The sequence below is a fragment of the Acinonyx jubatus genome, chromosome C1, assembly GCF_027475565.1.
Source record: "Acinonyx jubatus isolate Ajub_Pintada_27869175 chromosome C1, VMU_Ajub_asm_v1.0, whole genome shotgun sequence".
In the NCBI taxonomy this organism is placed as follows: domain Eukaryota; kingdom Metazoa; phylum Chordata; class Mammalia; order Carnivora; family Felidae; genus Acinonyx; species Acinonyx jubatus.
In genome coordinates this window covers 155,990,032-156,009,563 of record NC_069381.1, presented here as the reverse complement: position 1 = coordinate 156,009,563, position 19,532 = coordinate 155,990,032, and the positions used below count along the sequence as shown (strand labels likewise).

At 42.7% G+C, this 19,532-nt stretch overlaps 1 protein-coding gene across 2 annotated transcripts; it reads right to left on the bottom strand.

Moving 5' to 3' along the window:
* Nucleotides 1-253: 253 nt before the first annotated feature.
* KLHL23 (kelch like family member 23) lies at nt 254-18,767 on the bottom strand. Of its 2 annotated transcripts, none has more exons than XM_027055533.2 (4): nt 18,635-18,767; nt 16,517-17,731; nt 12,638-12,790; nt 254-2,377 (listed from the first exon to the last, which is right to left on the bottom strand). In XM_027055533.2, exons 2-4 carry the CDS (start codon nt 17,727-17,729, stop codon nt 2,067-2,069), a joined length of 1,677 nt encoding a protein of 558 aa, XP_026911334.1. In that variant the 5' UTR covers nt 17,730-17,731; nt 18,635-18,767; the 3' UTR covers nt 254-2,066. The 2 variants fall into 2 exon arrangements, with proteins under 2 accessions (XP_026911334.1, XP_014941487.1); XM_015086001.3 differs by lacking the exon at nt 18,635-18,767 and adding an exon at nt 18,218-18,362.
* Nucleotides 18,768-19,532: the final 765 nt, after the last annotated feature.

The window sequence follows — 19,532 nt, the reverse complement described above, 5'->3', positions numbered from 1 at the left end:
GAATCAGGGTTTTATAGGACTTAGATAAGCTAAAATCAGGGGAAGGTGATTTAAATTGTTTTCATCTATTCCATAAAACAGATCTCCAAAGCGCTACAGGGCATCACATTACTGGTCCAGCTAAGTGTTCTTGAAAGCAATCAAATAATCTATAATTCAATTTCAGATTGGAATAGTCTATAATTCTGTGGTTTCACTAATTCTGACTATCCTTTGACTCACTCACCCAAAATTCCAGCAATTCTACCACATATATTGTGATTTACTTATTTTTATTGAAAACACAAAGTCATATTAAGGAAAAACACTTAAATAAATTAAAAATCATTCCACATTCCCCCCACACTAACACAATGGATTTCAGTTTGCATATTACCTTCTACATGTGAAAAGATTTTACAAAGTCACATAGTGCACATTCTCTTTTGTATTGTGCTTATGTTACTTACCATATCACAGATACATCCATGTGTTTACAGTCTTCCAAATAATTATTGTAGTGGGAGTATAATACTTCACTGTTTTCTTAGCCCACTTTCTTCCTTAACATGTAGATTATTTCCAATTCTTTGCTGTTATAAATAATGCAGACATAAACATCCTCATGCATTTACCTTTGTTTGTTTTGTTTTTATATTATTCTTTGGTTAAAATCTAGGAGTAGAATTTATGGGACAAAGATACGGTCATTTTTGGGGGCTCCCTCTATGTAGTAGCATACTGCATTCCCAAAGGGTTGTGTCTATTTAAAATGCCATCTGAAATGAACGCATTAAATAGTCTCTTTCTATAAAAAAAAAAAAAGAAAAAAAATCAGAAGCACTAGGCAGTTTTCAACTTCCACATTTAAAGTTAAAAATAATTACTGTATTTTTAAAAGGATGAAGAGTGTGGATAGATGGTCTAACAGATCACTAAAAGTTCAGATAACTTCAGCAATGCTTCCTAACTTTTCTCAAGTTTTGGCACACACAGAAAGTAATACTGTAGGCACACTGGGGAAAGTGGGCAAAGATGTTTCTGCCCAGAAGCTTCAGCCACCCAGGCTACCTCTGACTGCCCCAAGGGATATGGCGCTCCACATCTAGGCACATCTATGACCCAAAGTGCATGGGTCATGAAGCGCTAATTGAGGAGAGGTTAAGTGACTCGATTCAAGTTACAAAAATCTAGTTAGTGGCACAGCTGGGAAATGAATGCAGATTTCTTCTCATCAATGTATTTTTTACTATATCACAACTGTTCTACATGCTTTCTGGCTCTAAAATTCAAGTTTGTATGCAGATATATACCTATACTTAAGAATAAAGAGGATTTCATAGCATGCTTGAACTAAAGACACCTAAACTAGCAATTTACATCAAAGCTGAAAATTAAAAATAGCTCTTAGCATCAGCAAATATTTGACTATTTTCTCTGCAATTTTTCAGATGTGCCATTCCTTTAAATTTAGTTTGTAAACTCTCAACAGTAATAATCTCTTGCACAGGATCTTGTATACTTCTTGTAGTCAGTAACTAAAGAAGAACAATAAATTATACACACTAAAAAGAAAAGAAAACTTAAAGTCAGTCCACATTCTAAATAAGTCTAATGGTGAAAAAAAAAAAGGTGTTTTAAAATGTTGATTTTGTAGAGGTAGAGAAGATTCCCTCCTTGAATTTCAAATTCCTTGCTAGCTAAACAGAACCTTAATAGACACTAGTACATTACAGGGTCATAGGAGACATTTCATTCCACAGAATGATTCTGACCTACACCAGTGTTGATGCTACCAGGAGAAAATTTCACTATAAAGGTATTTTACCTTCTACCAAGTGTCCAACATTCCATATTACCTTTGAAAAGCAGAGATTATAGGGTGTTAACCTTACTGATTCAACTGTAAATATACATAGGATTTTTCTTGACCATTAATCACTGTACTAAAGTGAAGAGTGGGGGTTAGGCATGGGAATTTACCCATTATGTGCCAAGCCACAATAATAAGTAAGGGACTCCAAACCCTGAATTCTTTTTTTTTCTCCCACTACGCAGTGATTACTTGGTCATTTCTATGGATTCAGTCAGACATTATACACACAAACACACCCATGGGACCGCATAGCACTTGGAAGATTGCCCACTATTTCCCACTTATTAAGATCTGGATCATATTTCTCAATGCTCTGAAGATAAGTTCCTTTTGAGTAGGAATATCCCCCAGTGACATAAATACATCCATTCATGATGACGGCACCACACTCCATCCTCCTTTCCATCATGGGAGCGATTTCTCTCCATTCATTTTGTTCAGGGTCATAGCATTCCGTGATTGTAGTTTGTCCACCAACTAGATAGAGCTTATTTTCAAATGGAACTGAGCACAATCCATACTCTATTAAAAAGAAAAAAGCAAATTTTTATTAGGATAATGAACAAAAGAGATTCCTTAGGGTGATGATACAATAATCCCTTACAAGGCTGCAGACAAAAGTAGAGTAGTCTTGACATTTTGATTCCTCTACCACAACACTGAGCCATGAAATCCATCCCTGACATCACCTGATGCAGATTACCTGTCCAGCCATTCTCTCTCAGGTAATCCTTAATCTGACTTTGCAGGATGCCAGGGAAGAACTCATCCTCAGACCCTTCTGAGAGTTCCCCAGCACAGACACCTTTCATTCTACATCCACGTATAACAGTTGTAGGGTCTCTCAGACGTTCTGACACAAAGACGTAGGAGGTAACTAGTGCAGGTTCCTCTAGGTCTTAGCGGCCATCCCTACCACCATCCCTATCATCTGTAGCCTCTGCAGCCACGGGTGCCGCACGGATGACCCTGCTTGCCTCTCTCACAGCGCTCGTCAAGTTAAGGACACAAGGAGTTAGAGAAGCACAACCAGACTAGTGGGGAACTACAGTCTATCATCTTAAGAACCCCGTGAAAGACGCTCAAAGGCAGAGGGCTGCTGTGTGAGGGCTGAATCCTGGGCTGGGAGTCTGCCTCTAGGTGGGCAAGCCTTCTGTGCTGTTTTAATTTTTCCCATTTTATGTGTCTCCCCCTCCACATGCAAACCTGTTGGCTCTTCAAGGCATCAGGCTCTTTTGCAACCTCACGTCCTCTCCCTTCCCAGGTCTGTGACTCGGGCGAGGCAAGCGAGGGGCCTAGAGCGCAAAACACAAGACCGCTCTGCTCTCACTCGCGGAGGGACTCCATTTCTGTGCCTTGAGCGAGCGTCTCTCCTCCCTCACCCTAGTCACAGGCATGCTGAGTCCCAGGCTTCTTCCACATCCCTATTTCTAGCACCACTACTGGCCTGTGAGTTCATTCTCTGGGAATAGCAACCAGAGGATTACACTTCAATACTTCCAGCTGCAGGATTTGTCAGGAGCACTAACGTTACAGTTTGCTGTCACTGAGCTGTTCCGTACGTCTAGAAACTCTTCTTTTCCCAAGTATTTGCACAGCTGCCTCCTTCTTGTCATCTAGGTCTCATCTTATGATCATCTCCTTGGAGGGCCCTCCTCTGACCACCCAACCTGAAGTAGCCAGTCAGGCATTTCCACCACATCACCCTGTTTTAATGTTCTCCACAGCACTTCTCATTATCTGATGTCTCTTCTTTACTGTCCCTCTACCCTCGGTCAGCGTAGGACCTGTGTCCTGCCCACTACTGCATCCCAGCTGAAGAATGGCAAGTGTTTGGAACCTTTTAAGGACTCAATAAAAGGTTGTTGGATCAATGAATGAATTGTACTTTGTACCCTCTGTACCCAAATATGCACTCCCATTATACACTAAAAAAGCTTATCGGGGTGCCTGGGGGCTCAGTCGATTAAGCGTCTGACTTCAGTTCAGGTCATGATCTCGTGGTTCATGAGTTTGAGCCCCGTGTCGGGCTCTGTGCTGACAGATCAGAGCCTGAAGCCTGCTTCGGATTCTGTGTCTCCCTCTCTCTCTCTGCCCCTCCCCCACGCACGCCCTGTCTCTCCTTCTCTCAAAAATAAATAAAAACATATAAAAAAATTAAATAAAAAAATAAAAAAGCTTATCAACCCTTCTTTAGAAAGAGAATGTACAATCAAAAATGTGATTTCCCCTTTAAGGATGCAAGTACATTCTTATCAGTAAAGTTTCTGCTATCTAGGTTGTGAAGGCCAAGAAAAATCTCAGAAGATGGACATTTGTGCTTTGTTGTTCTCAAGTATCTGACATCCAGGAAAATAAGAATTCTTCCACCTCTAAAAACCCCCTTTGTTACTTTCCAGTTATATACATGCAGAATTTTTTATAGAATTTAGTTGTTTCAGTACTTGTGAAATTAGAGAAATCATTCCATTAAATGGTCATGAAAATTCATGATGATTCAGAAATCTTATCCATTGGTGTTAAGTGATTCAACAATGAGTTCACTAGGCCTTTCTTAAATTTCACAAAAAATCCTCAATTTGTGGTTCTTATGTGAAGAACAGTATCAAAAGGGGCCCTTGGCTGGCTCAGTCATTTGGGCGACCGACTCCTGATTTTGGCTCTGGTCATTATCTCACGATTCATGGGTTTGGGCCCCGCATCAGGCTCTTGAGCTGACAGTGTGAAACCTGCTTGGGATTCTCTCTTCCTCTCTCTCTCTCTGCCCCTCCCCTCCTCGTGCTCTCTCTCTCCCTCTCAAAATAAATGAACATTAATTTTTTAAAAACGTTTATTTATTTTTGAAGGAGAGAGAGACAGAGCACGAGCATGGGAGGGGCAGAGACAGAGGGAGACACAGAATCTGAAGCAGGCTCTAGGCTCTGAGCTGTCAGCACAGAGCCTGATGTGTGGGGCTCAAACTCACAAGCTGCGAGATCATGACCTCAGCTGAAGTCGAACGCCCAACCAACAGAGCCACCTAGGTGCCCCGTGAAAATAAATAAACAACAAAAAAATTTTTTTCTTTAAGTATCTCAATCTTCCTATAGCAGGAAAAATGTTTAAGATAAGGTGATTCTTGGGTTTTTTCCTGTTACCCAAATACAGCATAATGCTCTGTTTTTGCTGATGGAAACTTTTTCTTCCTCATCTGTAACTGCCTTTTTCTCTGTTGGTCACTCTACAAAGCTACTGAGCCTGAGGAACTGTGCCTTTATTGAGCTCCCAGCACTATCCATAACTATACCTAACACTATACACAACATGTGGGAAACACTCAGCAAACCTCTGTTGGACCAATGAACGAGTGAACAATTTCAAACTAAGTATAAGAATGGTACCATCTGTCATGGCTCAAAAAGTTTACACACAACTATTCAGTATAAATCCATAGCAGTCTGTATTTAGTATTCCATGAATGATATGAATAAAGCCATGTAGGGGCTCTGAGACAACCACGATATTTTCAGGTATTCAGTATACACTGAAATGATTTAGAACTTTTTCCTAAGATTTTTCTCACGGAAAAGACCTGTAAAGCTTATGTAATTTAACCTCTTTATTTTACTAGAAAGTAAAAGTCAAGAGCTTAAGCCACTGCCCAAGAGCAGTCATGTGAGTAAATGGCGGAGCCAGAAAGAACTCTCTCCCCACTTGACAAGGCTCTCCATAGGTTTTTTTCTTTATCACATCCTGCTTCTTCCCTGTTCTTCCCACACTCTTCTTTCCCAGCTCATCCCTTAAATAGTGCTGTTTCCCAAGACTCTGTCCTTAGCTGTACTTAGTCCCACCCTTGCAGGGCACCTCAACCATCTCCACACCCACAGTCATCACCTCCAAGCAAATGACACCCAGATCTCTAAAGTCAGCCTCACTCTTCCTCCTGGGCCGCAGACCCACACTTCCCATTGCCTGCTGGACAGCTCTTCTGGGTGATCCAACCAGTCCTTCACAGTTAACTACAAAACTAAGTTCCAACTCAGCTCCTCTCCTCTGTTCCCACCACCTTCTCCTTCCCATGGTGAATCCATATTATTCCTCATATCTACCCGTTTTCACCTCCTACTGCTTCAGGCTTTCAGCATTTCTCACCTGGGTTATTATAACAGTTTCAGCAGACTTCTGGCCTTCTCCTAATCTATTCTGAAAGGCTCTAAAACCTTTGTTAGTTCACAATTTTTCAAATTCTCCTAACTGCCATTCAAAGCCCTCTATGGTACGCTCCTCCACTGAACTCTCCCATGCAATCTCTCATTCTACCCTCTCACATCCCATCATATACATCCACTCCCAGGTACTGGAATATACCTGGAACTTGCCCCTCTGCCTCCCATCATTAACTTCCTCCCTCAAAAAATACCTTAATTGTATCCATTCTTTAAGGACTAAATCATAACAGTGAACTCCTGGAAGACTTCTAAGATTTTCAGATTCCCCTTATTCTCAAGCTCTTTCTATCCTCAATTTCAACGGCACTTATTTCCATGACTGTCTTATATTCCTGTTATGTATGTATATTTCCTTCTAAATTCTGAGCTCCTGTAGCAGTAGAGACTCACTCTTAAGCATCTTTGTGTCTTACATAATAACTTGAATGGTACCCTTCCTGAGGCAAGGTCTCAATAAATGTTATCTTTAATTTAATGGAATTGGAGTCCCCTGTTTTTTAACCAAACAAAACCACCACCCTTGGGGCACCTGGGTGGCACAGTGGGTTAAGCATCTGACTTCGGCTCAGGTCATGATCTTGCAGTCCGTGAGTTCGAGCCCCATGTCAGGCTCTGTGCTGACAGCTCAGAGACTGGAGCCTGCTTCAGATTCTGTCTCCCTCTCTCTCTGCCCCTCCTCCACTTGTTCTCTCTCTCTCTCTCTCTCTCTCTCTCAAAAATAAATAAACATTAAAGAATTAAAAAAAAAGTCTCCCTCTCTCTCTGCCCCTCCCCTGCTTGCACTCTGTCTCTAAAATAAACAAACGTTAAAAAAAGGGGGAGCGCCTGGGTGGCTCAGTTGGTTAAGCATCTGACTTTGGCTCAGGTCATGATCTCACGGTTCATGGGTTCCAGCCCCACACTGGGCTTTGTGCTGATGGCTCAGAGCTTGGGGCCTGCTTCAGATTCTGGGTCTCCCTCTGTCTCTGCCCCTCCCCCGCTTGCGCTCTCTCTCTAAAATAAATAAACATGAGGGGTGCCTGGGTGGCTCAGTCAGTTGGGCATCCAACTTCAGCTCAGGTCATGATCTCACAGTTTGTGAGTTCAAGCCCCTCATCAGGCTCTGTGCTGACAGCTCAGAGCCTGGAGCATGCTTTGGATTCTGTATCTCCCTCTCTCTCTGACCCTCCCCAGCTCACACTCTGTCTCTTTCTCTATGGAAAAAAAATAAATGTTAAAAAAAAATTTTTTAATAAAATAAATAAACATTAAAAAATAAAGCAAAAAACAAAAAAAAAACCGAAAACCACCGACCTCAAAGGAATTAAGGAAAAAAAAAAAAGATAGCATTTATAGTACCTTTTAAAAATAAGAGTAGTCATGATTTCTTTTGTGGTCTAAGCTACAGATCTGTAAGGCAGACTTGAGACTGACATTTTATGTTCCTCAGGAGGCACTCTGAAAGTGTGTAAGAGGCACACCTTGCCACAGTTCAGCAGAGGCAGGCCCTATGCCTTCAAGGGCGAAGGAGCTAACAGACCAGTTGAATGAAGCAGGCCGGGAGTAAGAAGAGCAACGGCACGGATGCCAGGTCCATGATGTGATAGGAATGGGAGAGACTGGTGAAATGGAGCACAGAAGTGCCATCTATACAAATTTTAGGATTGCTTGTTCTAGCTTCTAGAAGAATGCTGGTGCAATTTTGATTGGGATTGTATTGAATGTGTAGATAAGTTTGGGTAGTATTGACATTTTAACAATATTTATTCTTCCAATCCATGAGCATGGAATGTTTTTCCATTTCTTTATATCTTCTTCAATTTCCTTCATAAGCTTTCTATAGTTTTTGGCACACAGATCTTTTACATCTTTGGTTAGGTTTATTCCTAGGTATTTTATGCTTCTTGGTGCAATTGTGAATGGGATCAGTTTATTTGTCTTTCTGTTGCTTCACTATTAGTGTATAAGAATGCAACTGATTTCTGTACATCAATTTTGTATCCTGCGACTTTGCTGAATTCATGTATCAGTTCTAGTAGACTTTTGGTGGAGTCTATCGGGTTTTCCATGTATAATATCATGTCACTGCAAAGAGTGAAAGCTTGACTTCATCTCTGCCAATTTTGATGCCTTTGATTTCCTTTTGGTGTCTGATTGCAGACGCTAGAACTTCCAACACTATGTTAAACAACAGCAGTGAGAGTGGACATCCCTGTCGTGTTCCTGATCTCAGGGGGAAAGCTCTCAGTTTTTCCCCCATGAGGATGATATTAGCTGTGGGCTTTTCATAAATGGCTTCTATGATGTTTAAGTATGTTCCTTCTATCCCAACTTTCTTGAGGGTTTTTATTAAGAAAGGATGCTGAATTTTGTCAAATGCTTTTTCTGCATCGATTGACGGGATCATATGTTTCTTATCTTTTCTTTTATTAATGTGATGTATCACATTGATTGATTTGCAAATGGTGAACCAGCCCTGCAGCCCAGGAATGAATCCCACTTGATCATAGTGAATAATTCTTTTTATATGCTGTTGAATTCGATTTGCTAGTATCTTATTGAGAATTTTTGCATCCATATTCATCAGGGATATTGGCCTGTAGTTCTCTTTTTTTGCTGGGTCTCTGTCTGGTTTAGGAATCAAAGTAATGCTGGCTTCATAGAATGAGACTGGAAGTTTTCCTTCCCTTTCTATTTTTTGGAACAGCTTGAGAAGGATAGGTATTATCTCTGCTTTAAATGTCTGGTAGAATTCCCCAGGGAAGCCATCTGATCCTGGACTCTTACTTGTTGGGAGATTGAATAGCCAAAGTAAATATTGAAGAAGACCAAAACGGGAGGCATCACGATCCCAGACTTTAGCCTCTACTACAAAGCTGTAATCATCAAGACAGCATGGTATTGGCACAAAAACAGACACATAGACCAATGGAATAAAATAGGGACTCCAGAATTGGACCCACAAAAGTATGGCCAACTAATCTTTGACAAAGCAGGAAAAAAGACAGTCTCTTTAACAAATGGTGCTGGGAGAGCTGGACAGCAACATGCAGAAGAATGAAACTAGACCACTTTCTTACACCATTCACAAAAATAAACTCAAAATGGATAAAGGACCTGAATGTGAGACAGGAAACCATCAAAACCCTACAGGAGAAAGTAGGAAAAAACCTCTCTGACTTCAGCCGCAGCAATTTCTTGATACATCTCCAAAGGCAAGGGAATTAAAAGCAAAAATGAACTATTGGGATTTCACAAAATAAAAATCTTCTGCACTGCAAAGAAAACAGTCAACCAAACTAAAAGGCAACCACGGAATGGGAAAAGATATTTGCAAATGACATATCAGACAAAGGGCTAGTATCTAAAATCTATAAAGAGCTCACCAAACTCCACACCTGAAAAACAAATAACCCAGTGAAGAAATGGGCAGAAAACATGAATAGACACTTCTCTAAAGAAGATATCCGGATGGCCAATAGGCACGTGAAAAGATGCTCAACGTCGCTCCTCATCAGGGAAATACAAATCAAAACCACACTCGGATACCACCTCACACCAGAGTGGCTAAAATGAACAAATTGGGAGACTATAGATGCTGAAGAGGATGTGGAGAAACAGGAACCCTCTTGTACTGTTGGTGGGAATGCCAACTGGTGCAGTCACTCTGGAAAACAGTGTGGAGGTTCCTCAAAAAATTAAAAATAGATCTACCTAGGACCCAGCAATAGCACTGCTAGGAATTTACCCAAGGGATACAGGAGTGCTGATGCATAGGGGCACTTGTACCCCAATGTTTATAGCAGCACTTTCAACAATAGCCAAATTATGGAAAGAGTCTAAATGTCCATCAACTGATGAATGGATAAAAATTGTGGTTTATATACACAATGGAATACTACTTGACAATGAGAAAGAATGAAATATGGCCTTTTGTAGCAACGTGGATGGAACGGGAGAGTGTTATGCTAAGTGAAATAAGTCATACAGAGAAAGACAGGTACCATATGTTTTCACTCTTATGTGGATCCTGAGAAACTTAACAGAAGACCGTGGGGGAGGGGAAGGAAAAAAAAAAGCCAGAGAGGGAGAGAGCTAAAGCATAAGAGACTCTTAAAAACTGAGCACAAACTGAGGGTTGATGGGGGTGGGAGGGAGGGAAGGATGAGTGATGGGTATTGAGGAGGGCACCTGTTGGGATGAGCACTGGGTGTTGTATGGAAACCAATTTGACAATAAACTTCATATTAAAAAAAAAAGCATGCAGCACTGAGATAATGAATTAAAAAAAAAAAAAAAGAAGTGCCATCTAAAAGGGAACAGCCACTACTTGGCTGCAGTGATTGCTGACAGAGGTCATTATAATTTTTCTAAAGGCCAGGAATCATGATTTTTATTTAAGAACTACCGAATTTTAAATATTGGTGGCAAGTCAGTTAAAAATATTTTAAACACTGTACCCCAAAAAGAACATACCAGGCAGCATGCTAATTTGCTACCTTTGTTTCTTACATTATGTCACAAAAAAGTCCAATATAAAGCAAAACTTTACAGACAGAATTATATGATCCCATTGATTTGTACTCTAATTTAATATTTATTTCTGACTGATTTTTCAGTTGGCCATGGATTTTCATGCTTTCGATTACATCTTTTAGTCTCCCTTTCAGTTAACAAGACCTATGCTATTTAAATACGTTATAGGACATTTATTTTTAAAGGAACCCTTTATGAAATCTATATTAAATTTGTAATGTAAATAACTGCCCTCTAATTTGTTAATCTGAGTTTTCATATATTGGATTTTCTTTGTAAAGATGTCAAAGTAATATCTAACTGATAAGATTAACATGAAGATCAAATGAGATAACAGTGCAATTGTTAAGAACATGGCCTCCCAGCCAGATTGCCTGGATTTGAACCTCATCTCTAACAAGTGCTAGCTAGCTGACCTTAGGCAATTCATTTACCATGTCTGTGCCTCAGTGGCCTGCAAAATGAGATAATAGAAGTACCTCGCTCATAGGATTGCTGTAAGGTTTAAATAGATTAAGACACAAAAAATTATTAGAATAGTTACTGCCTGATGCATACTTACTAACTAAAAGTTAGCTATTACTCCATACAAGCCGGTATTACTACTTTCCATTATAACTTCGCTGACCATAACAGAAAGTGGTGGGGAGTCTGCGATAATTACATCTGGGCTACTAGGAGATAGGCTACCTGTTCCATGTCTTCAGAGCCAGGCCAGCCTGTGGCCGAAGTCTCTTCTTATGCAAAGCCTAGGACATATGGATATGCAGCACCAGATTCAGTGCGCTTCACCTCAACTGCCAGATGAAACTGGTCAAAAGCAGGAGAGCCTGGTCCCTTCAGAAGAGACAGACTGCTTCGTGGCTATAGCACAGATTATACAATCAGACTGCTTAAATGAATCCTGGTCTGCCACTGCCAAACTGTGTGACCTTATCCTTTCTAGACTCCATTTCTAAATACGTAAAATGGGGGTGAACAATACCTACTCGTAAGGTTATAGATAGAATTTAAGGTAATACGACATGTAAGGTGCTTAATCAGTAGCTGACCTACAGAAAGTGTTCAAGAAGGTTAACAACTGCTATCACTCTCAGATGATTCAAGCTTGGGAATTTCCAATTATGCTCACCAGTGACTCACATAGAAGCCTTATGCTATATGGAAAATCATCCAAAGTAGTATAGTGATACGGTGATATGAATCTTACCTAAGGAAAAATCTTAAACATATATCAAAGAGACACGTCAAAGAACAAAGGCACAGAAGGCAGAAGGCTGGCCATTCCTTGTGGATGGACCACATGTCCCCTTCATGACTGTCAAAGTAAGGCCAACATGGGGTTCTGTACATCACAGGAGTGAGTGCTTAATAATTACTGGCGCCCAGACAGAACATGCTAAAAAGAAGAAACCATCTCCTGTTGAACTGAATCAATGAGTAATCTTCCCAACTATTTGACAGACTAGTGCTTTTTAACTGTCTATAAAAACTGTGTTTTATATAATGCATATAAACGAAAGAAAGCACACAACAGAGGAATAGGAAACAAAACAAAAGAATCTAGAAAATTCTGGGGCGCCTGGGTGGCTCAGTCAGTTGGAGTATCTGACTTCGGCTCAGGTCATGATCTCACGGTTCATGAGTTTGACCCCACATCGGGCTCTGTATTGACAGCTCAGAGCCTGGAGCCTGCTTTGGATTCTGTCTGTGTGTGTGTGTCTCTCTCTCTGCCCCTCCCCACTCACACCATGTCTGTGTTTCTCAAAAATGAATAAACATTAAAAAAATTTTTTAAATAAAAAGAATCTAGAAAATTTTAAAAAGAAACTACCACTTTTAACCACACAGGCTTAAAATGTATTCCGTAAAGACATCGGGGAAAGCATTTGTAGATGTAACCTAATTGGAACTACCTGTGATTATGGTTGGATGGGCATATGAATATTTTGAGCCTTTTAATTACACCCATGTGCAGTCTGCTATAAATCTAGCATTTTCTATTTCCAGGCCATTTTTAGCTGTACAACATGTACTATTTGAAACAGTATTTTCTTACCTGGATGTGGGCTGGAGGTGATGAGGCTCCATTCATTGATATCTGAATTGTAGCTCTGGACCTTGTCATAGGTGCAACTTCCTCTGTAGCCGCAGTGGCCGCCGATGACGTAGATAACTTCATGTAAGACGCAGGCAGTTGCATTTCCCACGCCTGTGTGTTAATTAAAATCACACTGAATTCTGGGCTCAGTTTATTGTTTCTGTTATTACTGATAGTAGATGCAAGGTCCTGTGCTAGGTGCTATGAGGGATAGAAGAATGAACAAGAGAGGCTGCCTGCTCTCTTTTAAAAGAGGGTGAGACACTTACACCAATAGTTAGAACACAGGGTACAGAAACACCGTGAACGCTCAGGGCAAGGAGACATTGCTTTGAGGAGGGAAGTCAGATAGCAGGTGGCCGACTCTGACCTGGACCCCGGTAGGTAGGACTGTGGCAGGTAGAGGTGAGAGGAAGCCATCCTAAGCAGGGGGCAAGGCAAGTGCAGAGGCTTAGTGGGCAATGTCTAGAGGCCCGGATTGATGCCAGCACACGGAAGGGCCCGTGGCAAACCTGGGGCTGTCGTGTGGGAATTTAAGCCGACATCGTAAGTTGAAGCCACATCACAAAGGATCCTGGCACTCAACTAAGAAATGTGGACTTCATTCAGCAGGATTTTTAAGATTTTTAAGCAGAGGAAGGGAGAGACTACAAAAGCAGAAGACAGAGTCGGAAAGATCTAGGTATTGGCCCAGGTACAAAGTACTGAGGGCCTGATTTAGGAGGGGCTTTGGGTATGGAGACAAGACACACAGATAAGCCTTGATGACTGACTGTGCCAGAAACAAACAAAACTGATTCTGAGGTCCTAAGCTCAGAAAAGCAGGACACCCTGATGCCCTAGGAAAATGAGGAGGAAGAAATGAGTTCAGCAGGGAAGGAAGACATCAGATTAGTTGAATACATCAGTTTAGTCTTCCAAACAACTTTTATTTACCACTGGTACATGCTGGGTGCAGTTCAATCTCCTTGTGTATTTCTACTCCAACACAAAAGTGAGTTTATAAGCAGGGCAGTTACGGTAAGAGAGGGAAAAAAAGTCAGGAGCTCCTAAACTTCAGCCAAGTATTTATTTCTTCTCTGTACATCCCTAAACCAAAAAAGGAAATGAATTTGAAATTTGACTCTACCAAATTTACATTCTGATCACCAGGGGAAGCTGCCAGTTCACTTCAGGACTACAAAACAAAACAAACTGGGAAAAGTAACATTACTCTTGCAACTTAGAAAAATGAGAAACTTAAAACTCAAAATCGGCACTGGTGAAAGCTGCGCATGACTGACACAGTGTTACCCTTCCCAGGGACAATTAGTTACAATCAGGAATCAAAACTTCAATGTCAAAGTATAAATAAAACTTTGAAATTTCAAGCCCAGCTGGTTGGGATGGGGGGCTTTCGTGCATGAGGGTCTCCCATTCTATTCAAGGTGAAGGCAAAAAACAGATAATGGCTTTCTTTCACAGTGGACGCACCACTGAAGCATTTTCTTTTCAGCAAGCATGTTTCACACATGATTTAACAGCGGTGCCTGGGTGGCTCAGTCAGTTGAGCGTCTGACTATTGCTCAGGCCATGATCTCACAGTAGGTGAGCTTGAGCCCTGCATTGGGCTCTGTGCTGACAGTTCAGAGCCCGGAGCCTGCTTCGGATTCTGTGTCTCCCTCTCTCTCTGCCCCTCCCCCAGGGGCACTGGGGACTGTGTGTGTGTGTGTGTGTGTGTGTGTGTGTGTGTGTGTGTACATGTGTGTGTGTCTCTCTCTCAAAAATAAACATCAAAAAAAATTTTTTAATATGATTCAACAAAATTGCAGTAAAGTAATAAACTTTCATCCTCACAGAAATATGCTCTTCACTAGGAAAGCACTGGAACTGTTATCTCATTTATCTCATTGGCAGAAACTTTTCCACGTTGACAATAGCTGCTAAAATATTTGAACTTTCTTTGTCTCTTTAGTAGGAAAGGAGTCATGACAACCTTCAGGAACATCCTGGGGAGAAGACCAGGAATCAGTGGTCAAGCTCAGGCAGAGTCCAAAACCACAAAACCAGAGCAGCAACAGTAGTGGGCCTTATGCCCCCTTCTCCCGCTCTATCACCTACTGCGGCAGAACCTTCGGGCATGCAGGAGAACGGGCATGATTTAATATGAAAGACACCTTTTTAAAGTTTATTTATTTATTTTGAGAGAGAAAGAGAGCGAGCAGGGGAGGGGCAGAGAGAGAGGGAGGGAGACAACCTCAAGCAGGCTTCATGCTGTCAGCGTGAGTGGGACACTTAACCGACTGAGCCACCTAGTCGCCCCTAATATGAAAGATATTTTTGTTCTATCAAAGTTGACATGTTCTTCTATAATGACCTTTATTATGACAATAATGAACAACGAATAATGACAAGAATACCTAACACTTACTGAGTGTTTACTTTGCTCCAGACACTGTTCTACACACTTCACATGCATAAATTCATTTAATCCTCTCAAAACCCTAAGCTATATAATGTTGTCACCCCCACTGTACAGACCATAAAACCGAGGCACAGGGAGATTAAACAATTTGCCTGAGCACACCAGCAAGTAAGTGGAAAGTTGGGATTTGGACCGCAGTTTGGCTTCAGAAGCACTGTGCCTGATCACAAGACCATCCGGCCTCTCAGGCTTCCTGCTTGTCATCCAACGATCACACCAGGTCAGATTCCCAGACCAGGTCAGATTCCCACACCCTCCCTAGTGTTAAAAAAGAAACAGAAAGCCCTGGGAAGGAACATTTGGGATAAAATGACACAAATTTAGTAACAACCTACCAGTTGTTTTTGTGCAACTCTCCAGCACAAATGAATAAATGTAATTAAGATTCCAGTTTAACTTTTTTGCCAGTGGGAAGGAAGGAGAGCAAGGCTAATATAGTACTGGACACAGCAGAAAATACAGTGTTTATCAGACAGACATTGAGACCCAATAGTGCACCTGGCTGTGTGGACCACATGAGGGAGGGTATGGGATCTGCCTTATCTTCTACTCTATGAAACAGGACTTGAATCACAGAAAGAAGGGGCTATCTGTCTCTAGTTTTTGAGAGAATGTAATTTGTTACACTCTACAGGGACCAAACCTTTCAAAGTTTTAATGAAAGACCCTTTAAAGGAGAGATGACCACATAATGAGAGGGAGAAAGCTGAATATTTAAAAGCAGGATTGAAAAGGATTCAATTTCAAGAGTAAGCAAGCAAAAAAAAAAATTTAAGTATAAACTAATAAAACTACCCAGCTTTCTCCCTTCATTTAGACTTTGACTTAAATATATATTCTTAAGACCTGAAGCAAGACCTAGGCTTGAAACAGGCTGTAGAGTAAGGAGAATGAGTTATACTGTTTTCTTACATAAATGATTTTTTTCTAGTCTGAGTAGCATATTCTGATCACATAACCTCAAACAAGTTGGGGACTGTTATACCACGCTTTTACTTGGAACATTCTGTCCACAATTACTTGTATAATCTACTATAGTTCCTAGGTAGCATTCCAAAAGTGATAAATTCTTTTAAAGTTATTTGCAAGATAATTTAGATCACTGGTCTTAACTTCAAACCCTTAAAAAATATTGGGGCCCCTGGGTGGCTCAGTCGATTAAGCATCTGACTCTTGGTTTCAGCTCAGGTCATGATCTCAGTGTCATGAGTTCAAGCCCCCCATTAGGCTCTGTGCGGACAGTGGAGAGTCTGCTTGGGATTCTCTCTCTCTCCTTCTCTGCCTCTCCCCCACTTGCACTGTCTCTGTCTCTCTCAAAATAAACTTAAAAAAAAAACACTTAAAAATAGAGAATAAATGTAATCTGTACTTACCTTTAATCATGTTTGCAATAGGAATCCATTTCTCTTTTAATGGGTCATAGAACTCAGCCTCTTCTGCAGGAGCCCCTTTTCTGTAACCACCTAAAGCATAGACACAGCCACCCAAGGTGACTGCACAGTGGTAATACCTGGCATTGAGCATTGGCAAACCTTCCGTCCATTCATCGCTTTCACTGTTATAGATCCACACTGTGTCAAGAGCTTCTATATTATCCGTCCTATAACCCCCAGTTACATAAATGTTGGGTCCCAAACATGTAACACCATAGCTCTCCCTAGTATAGTCTGGTATTTCTGCTCCCTGAATCCAAACATTTGTCAGAGGATCCCATATATGAACCTCTGATAAAGGATGCCAGTAATAGCCTCCAATGATGTACATTGTGGCTGTGGACCTCTGAGAAATCTCTTTATGCAGGGGATTCAAAGCATTATATATTAGAGATCGTATCTTATTTTCGGTTAGGAGGCAGCTTCTTTGAAGACCTAAAGCTGTTTTTAAATACACTGGATCTATATCTATGTTCACATAGCTTAGTAGATTATACAGGCATTCAATTCGATTTTCTACATCATGAGCAGTCCACTTAATAACAGGCTCTATGATAGCTTCTTCTTTCCAAACACTGAGATTCTTTCTGGACAATATAAAGAGAAACTTTTCAAGGCTGATTTCCAAAAATTCTTCTTGTTGCCACACTTCCTTAAACCTTGAACACAGAATTCTTCGAGATTCCTTCTCTAGCTCTGGACACACGTGAAATTCTGCAAAGGAGTGCATTCCAATACAATTATCAATATCCAAGTGCCTTACCAAAAACTGCTCACAAGCTTTCTTTACTGAAAGGAACTGTAGCAGATCGGCTGCTTCAAGCAGGCTTTGAACGTTTCTTTTAGTTATTTCAATCTGGGAAGTGTATGCATAATTCACAAGGCCTTCCAAAATATCATGGTGGATGCCAGAGATTTTTATTTTATTTTTAAATTTTTCTTTCATGTCAGCTGTGAACATTGCCTTAAAATAATTGCTGCAAGCAGCTAAAACAGCTCGGTGACAATGGAAGATTATGCCTGAAGGACACTGAAGGGTAATATCAGTAAATAATCCATCCAAGTAAAATGTTCTGAATGCATCCAGAAAATCCACTGGATGCGTCGTATCCTTGAAATGGTAAATATAATCTTCTTGTCCTTTGAGAGCCATGGCTGCAATAAACATGAAATAAATGTGTTTTCAATGTTGCATATTACTGAAAATAATCAATGCTAAATATGTCGATCCTTATGATGATACTCTAAAGCTACACTAAGTAACAAATGCAAAATGTGGATACACTATTTCGTGATTTATGTGATGGTCAATCTAAATTCGGGGTCACTTTGAGCCTGAAATGAGGCCCCTAGGATTTTCAGTAGTCCTTTAAATAAAAAATATTGATTTGCTACCCCATTCACCCAGTCTCCGAAATCCGACCCTAGTTGGCGGTCGGAGAGAGAGAACCCACGCTTGACAAACCGAGTGTCCGGGCGGGTCACCCCACTAGAGACCGGACTTTGGCCGTCTTGGCTCGGCCCCAATTCAACCTTTTTCACTAGCTCCGTCTCCCTTGGGAGTCGTCTCGAGATGCCAAAAAAGGGGCGATCGAAATATAACTAGAAATGAAGAAATCTTGGAAAAGGGAAACCTTGTACCTTTCGGCTTAAGAAAGGAGAGAAAAGAAAGCTGCCGGGCCGCTGTCCCTCCATCCCTGTGCCCCCTCCCCCGCGCCTGCCGCAGGGGTTTCCGCGCGCCCCGCGCCTGGGCCCCGGGCCCGCGTTCCCGCCCGGAGACCGCCCCGCCCCGGGCCTGGCGCGGGGACTCGACTCGAGAGCGCCGCGCGCCGCCCGCCGGGCCGGTGCCCGCGTCCCCTCCGCCCCGGGGCGCAGCACAGGTGTGGGGAGGGCACGCGGGCGGCCCCGCGCTCGGCCCGGCCCGGCGCCCGCGCGGCCATTGTCTCCGCGCCCCTGCCGCGGGCGGGCTCGGGAGGCGGCGCGGCCTCGCTCTCCCGCGCTCGGCCCCGCTCGCTCCCCTCGGGCTGGCCCCGGGCGGCGACGCCGCAGCGCACCTACCTCCGGCGGCAGCTCCCGGGCACGGTGCGGGCCGATGGGCTAACGGCGAGCGGGGGCTGGGGCGCCTCCGGACCCTCTGACCATCTTTGGAAGAAGCGCGGCGGAGGGTGCCTGCTAGTGCAGCTCCAGCCCACAAGCGGCTCCTATTTTGGTGCCCTGGCTGCTCCCCGCCTCCAGCCGAACAGCCCCCCGCGCGGCCTGGGCGCGGGGCCACTCGCGGGAACTCCCCGGTGGCGGGGCCGCGCTGCGAGCAGGGGCGGGGCGGCCGGGCACGCGGCTGCAGCCCCTTCCCGGCCGTTCCTCCCTGCAGCAGGTGGGAAGTCAACTCCGAGGAGACCGCCTGCGCGACTAGCTTTCTGCTCCTTCCTTAGGTCTGAGCCTCACACACAGCACACACGCCCGAGCGTTTTTCTCTAGACACTCTGAAGTCCACATCTGGAGGCTGAGAGAGGGATGCCCTTTCCCCCTCCTTCAGTAGCTCTCACAGGCCAGGCCCTAGAGGGAGAGATGGAGGAGAAAGTGTGCAGCAAACCTTAAAGGTCTGGGGCTGAGGTTGCCTTCAGAATGCCAGAATAAGTGTCGCTTTCCCACCAACATCATCCCGCCCCCAGCGGAGCCCTCAACTCAGGAGGGAGCCCCTGGGGCTGATTTGCACACTACAGACTAACCTGGAAGCTTTAAGATAAACTGAGAGCAGCCAGGGTCAAGGATTCAAGTTCACATATTTAGAGCAGAGTAGCTGAAGAAGCAGCCTCTAGTCTTTCTTCCTGATGACAGCAAGTCCAGTCATATAAAGACGTCCATGTGCTACACAGACGGCATCCATCCATTCATTTGCAAGTTTTTATTGAGTGTCTGATAGGGTTAGGCACTGGTAATTAGAGCTCTTAGGGAGCTA